Source organism: Pseudophryne corroboree, chromosome 3 (assembly GCF_028390025.1).
Source record: "Pseudophryne corroboree isolate aPseCor3 chromosome 3, aPseCor3.hap2, whole genome shotgun sequence".
Taxonomy (NCBI): domain Eukaryota; kingdom Metazoa; phylum Chordata; class Amphibia; order Anura; family Myobatrachidae; genus Pseudophryne; species Pseudophryne corroboree.
The window spans coordinates 465,437,619-465,458,886 of record NC_086446.1 but is presented as its reverse complement, the minus strand read 5'-3'; the positions used below and the strand labels follow the sequence as shown (position 1 = coordinate 465,458,886).

Here is a 21,268-nt window from a genome sequence, read left to right as displayed (position 1 = left end):
TCCCTTCGTGGAGAGGTCCTTTACTGTGCGGTGCGCGATGACATCATCGCGCACCGCACATTATTTCAGTCTGTACAGGGGGGCGTAAATAACCACGCCCCCTGTACGAAGCCATGCCCCCTAATGCCACCCGGGGCGCCAGAAGCCCCGGAACCGGCCCTGTATGGGCAACATCACCAATTCTCTGTTTCAGAAGCTTTAGTAAATGTACCCCTAAAGCAGGGGTGACCATCGGTATGTAAAACCATTGATGGTTTTCTTACAGATGGTTTCACACCATCGAAGTTATCATTGGTACTATCGATGATAACCCACTGATGGCAATCTCTGTATCCCTCAGTCGGATATCCAGAAGGGACGGCCCCTGCACAATCGTTGGTCCTGGAGCCACCAGTACAGCGACAGATGGACCTCCGGAGTCAATGAGATCATGTTATGTGCCTGCTATCTGCATCACCAACTACAAAACTGAGCTCCTGTGCAGGGAGGCGGGGTTATAGAGGAGGCGGCGCTATGCATCTTGGGAACAGTCAAAGCTGTTGAGCCTGTTGGTGCCTCGGATCAAGATCCTACTCTACACCCCAGTGTCTATCCTTGTGGAGCCCAGTGTACCCAGGCAGCAGAAAAGTGCCCTTTAAGAGGCGGGTCCGTCAGCATGACGAGCGCAGGGAGGCTGTGTGATGCGGTGACAGAAGGGAGGAGGCGGAAAACATGACTCGCCTGTGTGTGGCTGGAGGAACGGGTACGGCTGGGTGTAGTGTTAGGGAGGATGAGATTAGGGATACGTGAATGAGAATATGGAAAGCAGCGCTGCCTCTTCCAGCCCCTGACGCCGCCTACCCGGACACCGGCGCTGGTGTGACTGGACACCAGACTGCATTCCTCTGTAACACGTGTGGTTGGCACATGGGCTGTGTGCATGATCTCACATATCTGCTGCACCGTGCTGCTGCTGCATTCCATAGCGAGCCGCGGACACACCGCACAGCTGTACAAACACAACCTACTGCAGCCGCTCACGGTATTGCGCTGTAGCGGGACATATCAGTGCGCTAGGCGCAAAGTGAGTGACTTCTCCTTTTCTCTCCCCGCGTATAGCCGGTGTACAGTGCTTTCCTATAACATATATTACTGCCTGCGAGTGATTGGTGTGATCTGTGTCACACATATAACGATGCGTGTCTGTAAGGCTTGTCAGGGTTGCACCTGTGTATTGCGTTGCCTCTCATATCTTCGTTTGTTCTCTCCCACGTTGTTTCTCTCCCTCATCCCGCCCACGCTATTACTGTCAGATGGAGGCGCAGCTAGCTGAGCGCGTAGCGGAAGCATAATGGAAGCTGCTGCTGTGTCTTGCAGAGAGAAGACCGGGCATTGCGGAGGCAGGCGGCAAGAGCGACCCCCCGCCACAAAGTGAGACTGCTCTATATTCTCTTTTCAGCATGTTATTGTTGTGACTCCTGTTCTGTGTAGAAAGCAGCTTTGTGTATCTGTGTGCGCTCTTTCTTGCTTTAGTAATGTGCCCTGCACCCCTCAATACATCTACGTGATAGCCCTGGCTCACTCCTGTGCTGCAGGTGATGCCTCTGCATGGTTTGCATTTTCCTTACACTAGACTAGACCTGACCGCAATGAATGGGGGCAGCAGTGCCAGGCTCCTACTAGAAATAGGACATCTGTGGCATGTTCAACCACTTCCCTAATGCCCCTTTCTCTAACGTCCTAGTGGATGCTGGGGACTCCGTCAGGACCATGGGGAATAGCGGGCTCCGCAGGAGACAGGGCACATCTAAAAAGCCTTTTAGGTCACATGGTGTGTACTGGCTCCTCCCCCTATGACCCTCCTCCAAGCCTCAGTTAGGTTTTTGTGCCCGTCCGAGAGGGTGCAATCTAGGTGGCTCTCTTAAAGAGCTAGTTAGAAAAGTTTTTTTTTAGGTTTCTAATCAGTGTCTCCTGCTGGCGACAGGAGCACTGCAACGAGGGACTTAGGGGAGAGACTTGCAACTCACCTGCCTGCAGGAGGATTGAAGTCTTAGGCTACTGGACACTGAGCTCCAGAGGGAGTCGGAACACAGGTCAGCCTGGGGTTCGTCCCGGAGCCGCGCCGCCGATCCCCCTTACAGACGCTGAAGAACGGCAGAACGGAGGTCCGGAAACAGGCGGCAGAAGACTTCAGTCTTCATAGAGGTAGCGCACAGCACTGCAGCTGTGCGCCATTGTTGCTACACGGCTCACGGATCTCGGTCACGGAGGGTGCAGGGCGCTGCTGGGGGCGCCCTGGGCAGCAATATAGAGTACCTTAGAGGCAAATAAATACATCACATATAGCCATTAAGGCTATATGTATGTATTTAACCCAGGCCAGTTTATTAGAAAAACCGGGAGAAAAGCCGCTGAAAAAGGGGCGGAGCTTATTCTCCTCAGCACTCGGCGCCATTTTCCTGCACGGCTCCGCTGGTGAGGAAGGCTCCCACGACTCTCCCCTGCACTGCACTACAGAAACAGGGTAACAAAGAGAGGGGGGGCATAAATTGGCGATATAATTATATATTGAGAGCGCATATATAGAAACAACACCTTCTAGGGTTGTTATATACAGTATAGCGCTTTTGGTGTGTGCTGGCAAACTCTCCCTCTGTCTCCCCAAAGGGCTAGGAGGGTCCTGTCTTCAATAGAGCATTCACTGTGTGGCTGCTGTGTGTGTCGGTACGTGTGTGTCGACATGTATGAGGACGAAGTTGGTGTGGAGGCAGAGCAATTGCCGATGATGGTAATGTCACCCCCTAGGGAGTCGACACCGGAATGGATGGCTTTGGTTATGGAATTACGTGATAATGTCAGCACATTACAAAAGTCAGTTGACGAAATGAGACGCCCGGCAAACCAGTTAGTACCGGTTCAGGCATCTCAGACACCGTCAGGGGCTGTAAAACGTCCCTTACCTCAGTCAGTCGACACGGGTACCGACACAGATGAATCTAGTGTCGACGGTGAGGAAGTAAACGTATTTTCCAATAGGGCCACACGTTATATGATCACGGCAATGAAGGAGGCTTTGCAGCTCTCTGATACTACTGGTACCTCAAAAAGGGGTATTATGTGGGGGGTTAAAAAACTGCCTGTATTTTTCCCAGAATCAGAGGAATTGAATGATGTGTGTGATGAAGCGTGGGTTACCCCCGATAGAAAATTGCCAATTTCAAAGAAGTTATTGGCATTATACCCTTTCCCACCAGAGGTTAGGGCGCGCTGGGAAACACCCCCTAGGGTGGATAAGGCGCTCACACGTTTATCAAAGCAAGTGGCGTTGCCGTCTCCTGATACGGCCGCCCTCAAGGATCCAGCAGATAGGAGGCTGGAAACTACACTGAAGAGTATATACACGCATACTGGTGTTATACTGCGACCGGCAATAGCCTCAGCCTGGATGTGCAGTGCTGGGGTAGTGTGGTTGGATTCTCTGACTGAAAATATTGATACCCTGGATAGGGACAGTATTTTATTGACTCTAGAGCAATTAAAGGATGCTTTTCTTTATATGCGAGATGCTCAGAGAGATGTTTGTACTCTAGCATCAAGAGTAAGCGCAATGTCCATATCTGCCAGAAGAAGTTTATGGACGCGACAGTGGTCAGGTGATGCGGATTCCAAGAGGCATATGGAAGTATTGCCATACAAGGGAGAGGAATTGTTTGGGGTCGGTCTTTCGGACTTGGTGGCCACGGCAACTGCCGGCAAATCCACTTTTTTACCTCAGACTCCTTCCCAACAGAAAAAGACACCGTCTTTTCAGCCGCAGTCCTTTCGCTCCTATAAAAAGCGACCAAAAGGACAGTCTTATCTGCCGCGAGGCAGAGGAAAGGGTAAGAAAGGGCAGCAAGCAGCCCCTACCCAGGAACAGAAGCCCGCCCCGGTTTCTACAAAGCCATCAGCATGACGCTGGGGCTGTACAAGTGGACTTAGGAACGGTGGGGGGTCGGCTCAAAAATTTCAGCAATCAATGGGATCACTCACAAGTAGACCCGTGGGTCCTGCAGATAATATCTCAGGGGTACATGCTGGAGTTCGAAAGGTCTCCTCCTCGCCGGTTCCTAAAGTCTGCTTTACCAACGTCTCCCTCAGAAAGGACGTTGGTTTTGGAAGCCATTCACAAGCTGTATTCTCAGCAGGTGATAGTCAAGGTACCCCTCCTACAACAGGGAAAGGGGTATTATTCCACACTATTTGTGGTACCGAAACCGGACGGTTCGGTAAGACCTATTCTAAATCTGAAATCCTTGAACCTGTATATACAGAAATTCAAGTTCAAGATGGAGTCACTCAGAGCAGTGATAGCAAACCTGGAAGAGGGGGACTTCATGGTGTCCTTGGACATAAAAGATGCTTATCTACATGTCCCAATTTACCCTTCACACCAAGGGTATCTCAGGTTCGTGATACAAGACTGTCATTATCAGTTTCAAACGCTGCCGTTTGGTTTGTCCACGGCTCCTCGGGTCTTTACCAAGGTAATGACCGAAATGATGGTTCTTCTACGAAGAAAAGGCGTATTAATTATCCCGTACTTGGACGATCTCCTAATAAGGGCAAAGTCCAGAGAACAGCTGGAAGCCAGTGTGGCACTATCACAAGTAGTGCTTCGGCAACATGGGTGGATTCTAAATCTTCCAAAATCTCAATTGACTCCGACAACACATCTGTTGTTTTTGGGCATGATTCTGGACACGGTTCAGAAAAAGGTATTTCTCCCAGAGGAGAAGGCAAAGGAGCTATCCGAACTTGTCAGGAACCTCCTAAAACCAGGAACTGTGTCAGTACATCAATGCACGAGAGTCCTGGGAAAAATGGTGGCTTCGTACGAAGCGATTCCTTTCGGCAGATTCCATACAGGACTGGGTCCTGGTGACTACGGATGCCAGCCTACGAGGTTGGGGAGCAGTCACAAAGGGAAGAAACTTCCAGGGTGTGTGGTCAAACCTGGAAAAGTCTCTTCACATAAATATACTGGAGCTAAGAGCGATATACAATGCCCTAAGCCAAGCAAGACCTCTGCTTCAGGATCAGCCGGTGCTGATCCAGTCCGACAACATCACGGCAGTCGCCCACGTCAACCGACAAGGCGGCACGAGAAGCAGAAGTGCAATGACGGAAACTGCACGGATTCTGCGCTGGGCGGAGAATCATGTCGTAGCACTGTCAGCAGTGTTCATCCCGGGAGTGGACAACTGGGAAGCAGACTTCCTCAGCAGACACGACCTTCACCCGGGAGAGTGGGGACTTCATCCAGAAGTTTTCAACATGATGGTGAACCGTTGGGAAAAACCAAAGGTGGACATGATGGCGTCTCGCCTCAACAAAAAGTTGGACAGGTATTGCGCCAGGTCAAGAGACCCACAGGCAATAGCTGTGGACGCTCTGGTAACACCATGGGTGTACCAGTCAGTATATGTGTTCCCTCCTCTGCCTCTCATACCAAAGGTACTGAGAATTATACGGAAAAGAGGAGTAAGAACAATACTGGTAGCTCCGGACTGGCCAAGAAGAACTTGGTATCCAGAACTTCAAGAGATGCTCACGGAGGATCCGTGACCTCTACCTCTAAGAAGGGACCTGCTTCAACAGGGACCTTGTATGTTCCAAGACTTACCGCGACTGCGTTTGACGGCGTGGCGGTTGAACGCCGGATTCTAAAAGAAAAGGGCATTCCTGAGGAAGTTATTCCGACTTTAATTAAAGCCAGGAAAGATGTGACCGCACAACATTATCACCGTATTTGGAGAAAATATGTTGCGTGGTGTGAGGCCAAGAAGGCTCCAACGGAAGAATTTCAATTGGGTCGATTCTTACATTTCCTGCAAGCAGGATTGTCTATGGACCTAAAATTGGGGTCCATTAAAGTTCAAATTTCGGCCTTATCAATTTTCTTCCAGAAAGAATTGGCGTCAGTGCCTGAAGTACAGACTTTTGTAAAAGGTGTACTACATATACAACCCCCAATAGTGCCTCCAGTGGCACCGTGGGATTTGAACGTGGTTCTAAATTTTCTCAAATCTCATTGGTTTGAGCCTTTAAAATCGGTAGATTTAAAATACCTTACATGGAAGGTAACCATGCTATTGGCCCTGGCTTCAGCCAGGAGAGTTTCAGAATTGGCGGCTTTGTCGTACAAAAGCCCATATCTGATTTTCCATTCGGACAGGACAGAATTGCGGACACGTCCTCAATTTCTCCCTAAGGTGGTTTCGGCTTTTCACTTGAACCAGCCTATTGTGGTGCCTGCGGCGACTAGCGACTTGGAGGACTCCAAGTTACTGGACGTTGTCAGAGCATTGAAAATATATATTTCAAGGACAGCTGGAGTCAGAAAATCTGACTCGTTGTTTATATTGTATGCACCCAACAAGATGGGTGCTCCTGCGTCTAAACAGACGATTGCACGTTGGATATGTAGCACAATCCAACTTGCACATTCTGTGGCAGGCCTGCCACAGCCTAAATCTGTAAAGGCCCACTCCACAAGGAAAGTGGGCTCATCCTGGGCGGCTGCCCGAGGGGTCTCGGCATTACAACTTTGCCGAGCAGCTACGTGGTCAGGGGAGAACACGTTTGTAAAATTTTACAAATTTGATACTCTGGCTAAGGAGGACCTGGAGTTCTCTCATTCGGTGCTGCAGAGTCATCCGCACTCTCCCGCCCGTTTGGGAGCTTTGGTATAATCCCCATGGTCCTGACGGAGTCCCCAGCATCCACTAGGACGTTAGAGAAAATAAGATTTTACTTACCGATAAATCTATTTCTCGTAGTCCGTAGTGGATGCTGGGCGCCCATCCCAAGTGCGGATTGTCTGCAATGTTTGTACATAGTTATTGTTACAAAAATCGGGTTATTACTATTGTTGTGAGCCATCTTTTTAGAGGCTACTTCGTTTTGTTATCATACTGTTAACTGGGTTCAGATCACAAGTTGTACGGTGTGATTGGTGTGGCTGGTATGAGTCTTACCCGGGATTCAAGATCCTTCCTTATTGTGTACGCTCGTCCGGGCACAGTACCTAACTGAGGCTTGGAGGAGGGTCATAGGGGGAGGAGCCAGTACACACCATGTGACCTAAAAGGCTTTTTAGATGTGCCCTGTCTCCTGCGGAGCCCGCTATTCCCCATGGTCCTGACGGAGTCCCCAGCATCCACTACGGACTACGAGAAATAGATTTATCGGTAAGTAAAATCTTATTTTTACACATGAAGATTGGTATTCCCAGAATAACCCCCATGATTCCGAAGCCCCTTACCAAACACCAGAACACACTCTCAGGAGACAAGAAAAACCTAGTTTAGGGTTATTATGCTTCAAGAGCATTCAAAGCGCATAATTTCTCTAACGTCCTAGAGGATGCTGGGGACTCCGTAAGGACCATGGGGAATAGACGGGCTCCGCAGGAGATAGGGCACTTTAAGAAAGCTTTGGATTCTGGGTGTGCACTGGCTCCTCCCTCTATGTCGGTTTTACACTGTGCCCAGAGGAAGATGGGCGCACTGCAGGGAGCTCTCCTGAGTTCTTTGCATTAGAAAGCATTTTTGTTTGGATTTTTTCTATTTTTACAGGGAGCACTGCTGGCAACAGGCTCCCTGCATCGAGGGACTGGGGAGAGAGGAGCAGACCTACTTAAATGATAGGATCTGCTTCCTCGGCTACTGGACACCATTAGCTCCAGAGGGGGTGAACACAGGTTCGTCCTGGGCGTCCACCCCCGGAGCCACGCCACCGTTCTCCTCACAGAGCCAGAAGAACAGAAGCAAGAAGACATCTCAGGCGGCAGAAGTCTTCACTGAGGTAACACACAGCACCGCAGCTGTCAGTGATCGCGCTGAGCCCAACAAACAGTGGGTCCCAGGGACCCCTCACTTTTAAAAATTGGGGTCCTACCTGTCCTCCTCCGGGTCCCATCGGAATCAAGGTTTTTATTAATGATTCAAATATAAAACCAGATATTTGGACACTACAAAAGTGTTGCAACGGGGTAGGAGGTGACTATGCTGCTTGACTGTTTAGCAAACAGGACACTGCACCAGATCTGTAATTAGACATTTTGGTGCACTCTGGCAGAAAGTGAATTGTTGCCACCCATAAGAAAAGTAGTAGACAGTGCGCGCCGAAGGCGCGCAGCAAAATTTTAGGGGCGCTGGTTCGTGGGGAGGGGGCGTGGTCACATACTAGTGCCAATTCACATTACACCACAGTAATGCCGCTTATACATACTGCACCATATAGAACCTCCTATACACACTGCACCGTATAGAACCTCCTATACACACTGCGCCAGGTAGAACCTCCTATAAAAATTTTAGGGGCGCTGGTTCGTGGGGAGGGGGCGTGGTCACATACTAGGGCCAATTCACATTACACCACAGTAATGCCGCTTATACATACTGCACCATATAGAACCTCCTATACACACTGCACCATATAGAACCTCCTATACCCACTGCGCCAGGTAGAACCTCCTATACACACTGCGCCAGGTAGAACCTCCTATACACACTGCGCCAGGTAGAACCACTTATACACACTGCGCCAGGTAGAGCACGTTATACATATTGCGCCAGATAGAGCACGGTATACACTTTGGACAAGGTAGAGCACTTATACACATAGGAATATGCTGATAAGAGATTAAACAAAAAAAAAGTTTTCCTTTATTTCTAGCCCATTCACTTGACCCCACTACAGAAGACATAATTCCAGTTGACAATGGAGTTATACGGCTTAGATTGGGAGAAGACTGGCATATACCCATTATTAGGCAACCAATGACTTCACATCTGAACCTAAAAGTTCCAGAGGCTGACACTTATTGTATCATCATCGAGGCCGGTATATAATGCTGGGACTTATGGTCCCATGGTACGTTGTGATGGGACTTATGGTCCAATCACCCCTGCTGGCACATCATGCTGGGACTTTTGGTCTCCTCACACCCCCTAGCACGTCATGCTGGGACTTATGGTACCACATATCTTAATTGCTGTCCCTCCCAGGAGTCTAACGGAACATTCTTAGCAGACAGACAGGCGCGTCCCCTCATTGAGCAGAGGGCTCAGGGTCACTCACTTGCTGGTGAGTCCATCTCCGGCCCAGGTGAGCTGCTGCATAGAGAGACGATCATCCAGTACATAGCAGGTGCCCCCGGTGATCAGGTAATCCGCCATCATGCATCGTTTTCCATATGGATTCAATACACACACACATACCATAACTGAGCATCTCTTGATTCCATGCTCACACCATATAAGTGAGCATTTCTGGAACACACTCTCACACACACACGCACACTCACACACACTCTTTCTCTCACTGAATTTCTGGATTGCATACATACACGGGAGAGCTGTGACACAACTGGGCTCCTTCCTGTCCCGGCGGTTGCTAGGACGCTGTCATGGCAACGCGCCAGAAGACATGTGCCCAGGGAGCCGGGGGTTAACTCAGTTTGTTGTGACCAGCGCGGTCCCTATGTAAGGATAGGCGGCTGGCGCCACAGCCCCCAAGTGAATCCGGGTCCGGTGCAGAGCGGAGGGAGAGGGAAGAGAAGGGAGGGAGATCACATGCTCCATGGTCTCCTCCCTTTCCTCTGCAGTTGGAGAGCAGAAATGATTGACGGCACAGGACAGCGCTGCTCATTGGTCAGAGCGCGTCCTGAGGGACCCTGCGTTTTTTAATTTTTGAGTCCCCACCGGCAATTATGGGGTAAAATACGCGTTATAGCGCGTATTTGCGAACACTGGCTGTGCGTCATTGCTCCACACACCTCACACACTCCGGTCACTGTATGGGTGTAGGGCGCAGGGGGGGCGCCCTGGGCAGCAATAATAACACCTCAAAACATGGCAAAAAGATATATACATGTACAGCTGGGCACTGTACATGTATATAAAAGAGCCCCCACGATTTTTACACAAATTTGAGCGGGACCGAAGGCCGCCACCGAGGGGGCGGGGCTTCTCCCTCAGCACTCACCAGCGCCATTTTTCTCTCCACAGAACGCTGAGAGGAAGCTCCCCGGACTCTCCCCTGCTTACACACGGTGAACTCTCTCTCTCTCTCTCTCTCTCTCTCTCTCTCTCTCTCTCTCTCTCTCTCTCTCTCTCTCTCTCTCTCTCTCTCTCTCTCTCTCTCTTCTTCCCCCCCCCCCCCAAAGGGCCTTAAAGGGGATACTGTCTTCAGAAAAGAGTTTCCCTGTGTGTATGAAGTGTCGGTACGTGTGTGTTGACATGTTTGACGAGGAAGGCTCGCTTAATGTGGAGGGGGAGTGTTTGAATGTCAGGTCGCCGTCGGCAACGCCGACACCTGACTGGGTGGATATGGTGAATGTCTTAAATGCAAATGTGAATCTCCTGCATAAAAGGTTAGACAAGGCTGAGGCTAGGGATCAGTCAGGTAGCCAGACCGTGCCTGTCCCTGTGGCGCCAGGACCTTCAGTGTCTCAAAAGCGCCCCATATCCCAGGTCGCTGACACAGATACTGACTAGTGTTGACTATGAGGATGCAAAATTACAGCCGAAGGTGGCAAAGGGTATTCGATACATGATTATTGCCATAAAAGTGGTTTTGCATATCACTGAGGAACCCCTTGTCCCTGACACGACGGTTCACATGTATAAAGGGAAAAAGCCTGAGGTCACGTTTCCGTCCTCATTTGAGCTAAGCGAATTGTGCGAAAAGGCTTGGGAGTCTCCGGATAGGAGACTACATGTTCCCAAAAGGATTCTTATGGCGTATCCTTTTCCACAGAAGGATAGGATACGATGGGAATCTTCGCCTAAAGTAGACAAGGCACTGACACGCTTATCCAAGAAGGTGGCACTGCCTTCTCCGGATACTGCTTCCCTCAAGGATCCTGCTGATCGCAAGCAGGAAATTACCATGAAGCACATTTACACACATTCAGGAACTATCGTTAGACCGGCCATGGCGTCGGCCTGGGTTTGTAGTGCTGTCGTGGCATGGGCAGACTCCTTATCTACGGAGATTGACACCTTAGATAGGGATACCATTCTAATGACCATTGACCATATCAGAGATGCTGCCTTGTATATGAGGGATGCTCAGAAAGACATTTGTTTACTAAGCTCCAGAATAAACGCTATGTCTATTTCTGCTAGGCGACTCTTGTGGACCCGGCCGTGGACGGGAGACGCCGACTCAAAGCGGCATATGGAGTCATTGCCTTACAAGGGGGAGGAGTTGTTTGGAGAAGGCCTCTCGGACCTTGTCTCTACTGCTACGGCCGGTAAATCGAATTTTTTACCTTATGTTCCCCCGCAGCATGCTAAGAAGGTACCGCATTATCAAATGCAGTCCTTTCGTTCCAATAAAAGCAAGAAGGTACGAGGATCGTCCTTTTGTTGGCAGAGGTAGAGGCAAGGGAAAAAAGCCGCACTCGGCTAGTTCCAAAGAGCAGAAGTCCTCCCCTACTTCCGCAAAGTCCACCGCATGACTCTGGGGCTTTCCGGGGGGGGGGGGTCGTCAGATCAAGTGGGGGCACGTCTTCGTCTGTTCAGCCACGTCTAGGTTCTCTCACAGGTGGATCCCTGGGCAATAGAGATTGTTTCCCAGGGATACAGACTGGAATTCGAAGACATGCTTCCTCGCCGGTTTTTCAAATGTGCTCTGCCGGCTTCCCCGTCGGAGAGGGAGCTGGTGTTAGCTGCAATTCACAAATTGTACATTCAACAGGTGATAGTCAAAGTTCCTCATCTCCAGCAAGGAGAGGGTTATTATTCATCCCTGTTTGTGGTACCGAAACCGGACGTTTCGGTCAGACCCATTTTAAATCTGAAATCCCTGAACCTGTACTTGAAGAGGTTCAAGTTCAAAATGGAATCGCTCAGAGCGGTCATCGCCAGCCTGGAGGGAGGGGATTGGATGGTGTCCCTGGACATAAAGGATGCGTACCTTCATGTTCCGATTTTCCCTCCTCACCAGGCGTTCCTGAGATTTGCAGTACAGGACTGTCACTACCAATTTCAGACGTTGCCGTTTGGTCTTTCCACGGCCCCGAGAATTTTCACCAAGGTAATGGCGGAAATGATGGTGCTCCTGCGCAGGCAGGGCGTCACAATTATCCCGTACCTGGACAATCTCCTCATAAAGGCGAGATCTCGGGAGAAGTTGCTGGACAGCGTGTCTCTGTCCGTGAAGACGTTGCAGAGGCACGGCTGGATTCTCAATTTACCGAAATCCCAGCTAGTCCCTGCAACGCGTCTGCCCTTTTTGGGCCTGATTCTAGACACAGACCAAAAAAGAGTTTTTCTTCCAGTGGAGAAGGCTCAGGAGCTCGTAGCTCTGGTCAGGAACCTATTGAAGCCAAAAAAGGTTTCAGTGCATCATTGCACGAGGGTTCTGGGGAAGATGGTGTCTTCATACGAGGCCATCCCCTTCGGCAGGTTCCATGCAAGGACCTTTCAATGGGACCTATTGGACAAATGGTCCGGGTCCCATCTACACATGCAAAAACGGATCACCCTGTCTCCCAGGGCCAGGGTGTCTCTCCTTTGGTGGCTGCGCAGTGCTCACCTCCTGGAGGGTCACAGGTTCGGCATTCAGGACTGGGTCCTGGTGACCACGGACGCGAGCCTCCGAGGTTGGGGAGCTGTCGCACTAGGAAGAAATTTCCAGGGTCTCTGGTCAAGCTTAGAGACTGGTCTCCACATCAATGTCCTGGAGTTGAGGGCCATATACAACGCCCTACGCCAAGCGGAAGAATGGCTTCGGAACAAACCGGTTCTGATTCAGTCAGACAATGTCACGGCAGTGGCTAATGTAAACCGCCAAGGCGGCACAAGGAGCAGAGTGGCCATGGCAGAGGCGACCAGGATTCTACGCTGGGCGGAAGGCCATGTAAGCGCACTATCAGCGGTGTTCATCCCGGGGGTGGACAACTGGGAGGCGGACTTTCTCAGTAGGCACGGCCTGCATCCGGGAGAGTGGGGACTTCATCAAGAAGTCTTCACACAGATCACGGATCGGTGGGGACTGCCTCAGATAGACATGATGGCGTCCCGCCTCAACAAAAGGCTAAAGAGGTATTGCTCCAGGTCAAGAGACCCTCAGGCGGTTGCGGTAGACGCTCTAGTGACACCTTGGGTGTTCAGATCGGTCTGTGTTTCCTCCTCTACCTCTCATACCCAAGGTGTTGAGGATAATAAGAATAAGAAGGGTCAGAACAATCCTCATTGTTCCAGATTGGCCAAGGAGGACTTGGTATCCGGATCTGCAAGAGTTGCTCACAGAAGATCCGTGGCCTCTTCCTCTAAGGCAGGACCTGCTGCAGCAGGGGCCCTGTCTGTTCCAAGACTTACCGCTGCTGCGTTTGACGGCATGGCGGTTGAACGCTGGATCCTAGCGGAAAAAGGGATTCCGGAGGAGGTCATTCCTACCCTGATCAAGGCTAGGAAGGACGTGACGTTGAAACATTATCACCGTATATGGCGAAAATGTTTCTTGGTGTGAGGCCAGAACTGCTCCTACGGAGGAGTTCCTGTTGGGCCGTCTGCTTCACTTCCTTGAAACGTTAGTGAATTTGGGCCTAAAATTAGGGTCCATAAAGGTTCAAATTTCGGCCTTATCCATTTTCTTTCAAAGAGAATTGACTTCTCTTCCTGAAGCACAGACTTTTGTGAAGGGCGTGCTGCATATTCAGCCTCCCTGTGTACCTCCGGTGGCACCTTGGGACCTTAACGTGGTATTAAGTTAACTCAAGTCACCTTGGTTTGAACCACTCAAAACAGTAGAGTTGAAATACCTCACTTGGAAAGTGGTCATGTTGTTGGCCATAGCTTCTGCTTTATCATATAAAAGCCCATACCTGGCGGCTTTATCATATAAAAGCCCATACCTGATTTTTCACGTGGATAGGGCAGAGTTGAGGACTCGTCCTCAATTTCTGCCCAAGGTGGTCTCATCTTTTCATATGAACCAACCTATTGTCGTGCCTGTGGCTACACGGGACTTGGAGGATTCAGAGTCCCTGGATGTGGTCAGGGCTTTGAAGATTTATGTGACCAGAACGGCTAGGATCAGGAAGACCGAAGCTCTGTTTGTTCTGTATGCGGCCAACAAGGTAGGCGTTCCTGCTTCAAAGCAGACTATTGCTCGCTGAATCTGTAACACGATTCAGCAGGCGCGTTCTTCGGCCGGATTGCCATTGCCTAAATCGGTTAAGGCCTATTCCACTAGGAAGGTGGGCTCTTCTTGGGCGGCTGCCCGAGGGGTCTCGGCACTACAACTGTGCCGAGCTGCTACTTGGTCGGAGTCAAACACCTTTGCAAAGTTCTATAAGTTTGATACCCTGGCTGAGGAGGGCCTCCTGTTGCTCAATCAGTGCTGCAGAGTCATCCGCACTCTCCCGCCTGTTTGGGAGCTTTGGTATAATCCCCATGGTCCTTACGGAGTCCCCAGCATCCTCTAGGACGTTAGAGAAAATAAGATTTTACTTACCGGTAAATCTATTTCTCGTAGTCCGTAGAGGATGCTGGGCGCCCGTTCCAAGTGCGGACTTCTTCTGCGAGACTTGTATATAGTTATTGCTTACATAAGGGTTATGTTATAGTTGATCGGCTTTTAACCGAGGCTATGTTATTGTTCATACTGTTAACTGGGTAGTTTATCACAAGTTATACGGTGTGATTGGTGTGGCTGGTATGAATCTCGCCCTTAGGTTACATAAATCCTTTCTTCGTAGTGTTCATATCCTCTGGGCACAGTTTCTCTAACTGAGGTCTGGAGGAGGGACATAGAGGGAGGAGCCAGTGCACACCCAGAATCCAAAGCTTTCTTAAAGTGCCCTATCTCCTGCGGAGCCCGTCTATTCCCCATGGTCCTTACGGAGTCCCCAGCATCCTCTACGGACTACGAGAAATAGATTTACCGGTAAGTAAAATCTTATTTTTCCCCTGCTTATAAGTAAATGACAGGAGAAATATGATATGAAAGATGGATGTGCTTTCTTCACGCTATGCTTGCCACATTCAGTAGGGCTGATTGATGTTCTTGGCCTCTATAAGAAGAAAAGATGGGTTCCTGAAAAGATGGGTTCAGTGTGCACCATTGTCCTACAGTAAATGCCTTCACAGGTGCGTTGCTATATTTTGGGTTTGTCTGGTAAGGGTCAGTTACAGTCAATGAAGGAGCATTATTGTGAATAGTTGAAAACTTACTTGTGGGGGGAGCTTTTCTTTTGGGCAACCGTATTTCTGCCTAATATTTATCTTTCCCAATTTTTGTGGGGCAGCTTCAAGTTCTTGTGGAATTGGTAAATTTTCTCCTGCATATTTCAACATTGAATTTTGTTTGTTGATCTGACTAGTAATTATCATCGTTGAAAATCTTAGTATTATTAGTATTATTTATATGGCGCCACAAGGGTTCCGCAGTGCCTAACAAAGTACATAATTAAATGAGCAAAACAAGAAAATCAGCCACTTACAGTACAAGACAATATAGGATATAGACATTGCTGCATCAGTGGACATAATACTGAAATAAGCATTGGGGTTGCCGAAACCGAGGGCTGGGTGCCATTGTAAGGAGTATGGTGTAGAACAGTGTTTTTCAACCGCTGTGCCGTGAGCAGTACTCAGGTGTGTTGCTGTGGAAACAGAGCCAGGCCTGCCAGTACGCAGCTGCCACTGAGGCCCCGGATCGATCTGGTGGGTCTAGCGGCTGCATTGCCAGTTCTAATCTTGGACCTGGGCAGCACTGCCCTATTCTGGCTGGTTTGGGCGTGACCTATGGATAAGCTGTGGCGTGACATCCTAGGACACATAGCCGCACCATGCTTTGCCATTATATTGATTTTTTTTTAAAATGGTGTGCCTTGGCAATTTTTAAATCTTGTTCAGTTTGACACGCGTTGAAAAGGTTGAATATCACTGTTGTAGAAGATAATCTAAGTAATGGGCCCTACACATTAGGTGATTGGGCGACCCGGTGGCGGGGGGAGGGAGTAAAGTTTCTTCACTCCCCCTGTCACCTGGCCCCATAGCTCTGCATGCTAATATGGACGATATTGTCCATATTGGCCTGCATGTATAAGCGACCCGGCACCAACGATGAATGAGCGAGGGGCCGCGCATCGTTGGTGCCTACACATTCGTTAATGAACGAGAACTTTCATATCGTTCAGTTAGATCTTTAAGTGTGTAGGGCCCATAAGAGAAGAAAAGCATGTGCTCGTGAGAACTTCATTACAAAGGATATACAGTACACAGATGGCAAACTTTCTGTTTTAAAATCAACTCCATTTTTAAATCCTCTCAAAGCTATATTGGCAAAGAGATGCTTGTATTAGAACACGTGCTAGTCTATTCTTGTTTCTTTGTATACAAGGTCAGGGACAAGAAAAGGACTTCACACACATCATATACCCCTAAGTAGCAGGTTAAAATATTAACTGCTGGCAAGCAGGGCAGTAGAGAGGAATAGAGCGGTTTCTAGTGCTACAAAATACTCTTTTTAATTTAATTTAATTTTTAACTGTAGATACACAAGTTGTATGAGTGTAATGTTATAGGCCCTACACATTAGGCGATATAACGGAACAATATGAACGTTATCGTTCATTAATGAGCGAGAACTCGTTCTTATCATTCAGTGTGTAGGCACCAATGATGAACAATGCGCGGCCCCGCGCACGTTCATCGTTGGTGCCGGGTCGCTTATGAATGCAAGCCAATATGGACAATCTCATCCATATGAACATGCACTGCTATGGAGCCAGGTGACGGGGGGGAGTGGAGAAACGTCACTCCACCCGTCACCTCCCCCCACCACTGACCGGGTCGCCCATCTGCCATGTCGGGCAGCTCTGCGGCGGGTCGCCGAGTGTGTAGGGCCCATTAGGGATGTACTGAATGTTGAATTTGGTTTATATTCTACCGCAGTGGTTCCCAATGTCTGTCCTCAAGTACCCCCAACAGTTCATGTGTTCCATGTTGTTCATGTTAATTTACTTGAGGACTGAGTTTGGGAGCCACTGTTCTAGCTGAACTCAGACATTGGGCCTGATTCAGCAGTGCACACAATGCATGCAAAGCTGCAATTTCGTTTGTAGTGGACTTGTAAAAATAAGCTACAGACTCATCCGCCCACTGTCGGCATCTGAAATCCACCAATCACGTATATAAGCAGAAATAGAAGGAACATTGGGCACACATCAGTCAGACCATCGGACCTCTGTGCAAAGTTATACTATCTCAGATAGAGTGGGTCTTTTAGGATGCAGAGGCCTCCCCAGCTGCGACTGAATTTGGAGAAGTTGACTAGGGAATGCCCAGAAAATTGTCTCGAAGTGGCTGCATTTTTCCAGACAACACACATTACCTCTGCCAAACACAGACTACCTGTCACTGATTTAGAAAACAGATCCTCTGTGCGTCTGTAATCACTCGCTACATGTGCTCTGTAAGGCACACGTGCACACACAGTAGCAAAAAGGAAAAAAAAAACTGCTCCCCTTAGTTTGACATTGAGTGCACCTAAAGAATCAGGACCACGGTTTGGAAACTGGAGTTTTACCTGCTTTTATTGTTCCAACAATGCTTCCTCCAAGACTATCAGCCGAGAAGAGGGACAAAAATGCTATTACCTTTCTGCACCATGTGATTTGCAATGAGGGTGTACGTTATATGGTATCTCAATTATTTCAGAAAACTGAATATTTCTCCTTCATCCACTAGGGGACACTGGAAGGTCATTACGGTGGGGTATAGATGGTGGACAAGTGGAGCCGGCACTTTAAATTCTTTGAATAGTGACTGGCTCCTCCCCTCTATGCCCCGCCCCCACAGACCAGTTTCAAAAATGTTCTCGAGGGAGCCGGTCCTCTCCCTAGGCTTCTCCAGAGATTTCTCCCTTTCCAGCTGAGGACAGACAGGCAGCCTAATGCCCGTCTGCACCGTGGGAGCTTCCGGTGGGACTTTGGCACAGTTTCTTTAAATTGCATCCATTTTCCCGGCTACAATGACTTCAGTCCTGCAGGGACTCGTACAGACACTGCGTGCAGATCTGCTAGGGTCCCCACAGCCTAGTGCCCAGCCGGTTCAGCAAGGCAGTGGTGAGTATAACCGGAGCTCTGAATAGCAGAGTCTCCAGATAACTTCCTACAGGACACTCTGCTCCAGCGCTGAGTACCGGAGCCGCTCTGTACAGCGGTGGTATTTCAGCGCTCACCGCTTAGAGCATCTTTGAATTTCCCGCCTAGCAGGGTGCCGGGGGTGGAGCTAAGCTCCAGAGCGTAGTGCTCAGAAAGCCGCATCTTCTTCTGGCAGGGCACTCTGTCTACGCGCTGAGTACTGGAGCTGCTCTGTACAGCGGCATTACTTCAGCGCTAACTGCTAGGAAGCATAATAGGATTTCTCTATCGTCCTAGTGGATGCTGGGGTTCCTGAAAGGACCATGGGGAATAGCGGCTCCGCAGGAGACAGGGCACAAAAAGTAAAGCTTTCCGATCAGGTGGTGTGCACTGGCTCCTCCCCCTATGACCCTCCTCCAGACTCCAGTTAGATTTTTGTGCCCGGCCGAGAAGGGTGCAATCTAGGTGGCTCTCCTAAAGAGCTGCTTAGAGAAAGTTTAGCTAGGTTTTTTATGTTACAGTGATTCCTGCTGGCAACAGGATCACTGCAGCGAGGGACTGAGGGGAGAAGGAGTCAACTCACCTGCGTGCAGGATGGATTGGCTTCTTGGCTACTGGACATCAAGCTCCAGAGGGACGATCACAGGTACAGCCTGGATGGTCACCGGAGCCGCGCCGCCGGCCCCCTTGCAGATGCTGAAGACAGAAGAGGTCCAGAATCGGCGGCTGAAGACTCCTGCAGTCTTCTAAAGGTAGCGCACAGCACTGCAGCTGTGCGCCATTTTCCTCTCAGCACACTTCACACGGCAGTCACTGAGGGTGCAGGGCGCTGGGAGGGGGGCGCCCTGGGAGGCAAAATGAGTACCTATAAAGGCTAAAAATACCTCACATATAGCCCTAGAGACTATATGGAGATATTTAACCCCTGCCTGATTTCTCAAAATAGCGGGAGACGAGCCCGCCGGAAAAGGGGCGGGGCCTATCTCCTCAGCACACGGCGCCATTTCCTCTCACAGCTCCGCTGGTCAGGACGGCTCCCAGGTCTCTCCCCTGCACTGCACTACAGAAACAGGGTAAAACAGAGAGGGGGGGCAAATTTATGGCGATATTTTTATATAACAAAGCAGCTATAGGGGAGCACTTATTATAAGGCTATCCCTGATATATATATATAGCGCTTTTGGTGTGTGCTGGCAAACTCTCCCTCTGTCTCCCCAAAGGGCTAGTGGGTCCTGTCTTCATTAGGAGCATTCCCTGTGTGTCTGCTGTGTGTCGGTACGTGTGTGTCGACATGTATGAGGACGATATTGGTGTGGAGGCGGAGCAATTGCCAAATATGGGGATGTCACCTCCTAGGGGGTCGACACCAGAATGGATGCCTTTATTTATGGAACTACGGGATAGTGTCAACACGCTAAAGCAGTCGTTTGACGACATGAGACGGCCGGACAATCAATTAGTGCCTGTCCAGGCGACTCAAACACCGTCAGGGGCTGTGAAACGCCCTTTGCCTCAGTCGGTCGACACAGACCCAGACACAGGCGATGACTCCAGTGGTGACGGTGACGAATCAACCGTATTTTCCAGTAGGGCCACACGTTATATGATTTTGGCAATGAAGGAGGCGTTACATTTAGCTGATACTACAGGTACCACTAAACAGGGTATTATGTGGGGTATGAAAAAACTACCTATAGTTTTTCCTGAATCAGAAGAACTAAATGACGTGTGTAATGAAGCGTGGGTTGCCCCTGATAAAAAGCTGATAATTTCAAAGAAATTATTGGCATTATACCCTTTCCCGCCAGAGGTTAGGGAGCGCTGGGAAACACCTCCTAGGGTGGACAAGGCGCTAACACGCTTATCTAAACAAGTGGCGTTACCCTCTCCTGAGACGGCCGCACTTAAAGATCCATCAGCTAGGAGGATGGAAAATATCCAAAAAAGTATATACACACATGCAGGTGTTATACTACGACCAGCTGTAGCAACTGCCTGGATGGGCAGTGCGGGGGTAGTTTGGTCAGAATCCCTGATTGAAAATATTGATACCCTGGACAGGGACAATATTCTACTGTCGTTAGAACAAATAAAGGATGCATTTCTTTATATGCGTGATGCACAGAGGGATATATGCACACTGGCATCACGGGTAAGTGCTATGTCCATTTCGGCCAGAAGAGCTTTATGGACGCGACAGTGGACAGGCGATGCGGATTCAAAACGGCATATGGAAGTTTTGCCGTATAAGGGGGAGGAGTTATTTGGAGTCGGTCTATCAGATTTGGTGGCCACGGCTACAGCCGGGAAATCCACCTTTCTACCTCAAGTCACTCCCCAACAGAAAAAGGCACCGACTTTTCAACCGCAGCCCTTTCGTTCCTTTAAAAATAAGAGAGCAAAGGGCTATTCATATTTGCCACGAGGCAAAGGTCGAGGGAAGAGACAGCAACACGCAGCTCCTTCCCAGGATCAGAAGCCCTCCCCGGCTTCTACAAAAGCCTCAGCATGACGCTGGGGCTTCTCAAGCGGACTCGGGGACGGTGGGCGGTCGTCTCAAAAATTACAGCGCGCAGTGGGCTCACTCGCAAGTAGATCCCTGGATCCTGCAGATAATATCTCAGGGATACAGGTTGGAATTAGAGACAGATCCACCTCGCCGTTTCCTGAGGTCTGCTTTACCAACGTCCCCCTCCGAAAGGGAGACGGTGTTGGAAGCCATTCACAAGCTGTACTCTCAGCAGGTGATAGTCAAGGTACCTCTTCTGCAACAAGGGAAGGGGTATTATTCCACTCTTTTTGTGGTACCGAAGCCGGATGGCTCGGTAAGGCCTATTCTAAATCTGAAGTCCTTGAACCTGTACATAAAGAAGTTCAAGTTCAAAATGGAGTCACTCAGAGCAGTGATAGCGAACCTGGAAGAGGGGAACTTTATGGTATCCTTGGACATCAAGGATGCGTATCTCCACGTTCCAATTTACCCCTCACACCAGGGGTACCTCAGGTTCGTTGTACAAAACTGTCACTATCAGTTTCAGACGCTGCCGTTCGGATTGTCCACGGCACCTCGGATCTTTACAAAGGTAATGGCCGAGATGATGATTCTTCTTCGAAGAAAAGGCGTATTAATTATCCCATACT

General features: G+C 49.5%; 1 protein-coding gene across 6 annotated transcripts in view; it reads left to right on the top strand.

Annotated features, from left to right (window-relative positions):
- The first annotated feature begins 519 nt into the window (after positions 1-519).
- Positions 520-21,268, top strand: part of ENGASE (endo-beta-N-acetylglucosaminidase) — a 165,870-nt gene continuing 145,121 nt past the window's right edge. Inside the window, exons 1-2 of one of the 6 annotated variants that reach the window (XM_063960711.1) lie at positions 520-742; positions 1,293-1,410. In XM_063960711.1, the coding sequence (XP_063816781.1) occupies positions 1,331-1,410 (80 nt within the window). In that variant the 5' untranslated portion in view covers positions 520-742; positions 1,293-1,330. The other 5 variants (XM_063960712.1, XM_063960715.1, XM_063960713.1 and 2 more) reach the window with 5 other exon arrangements.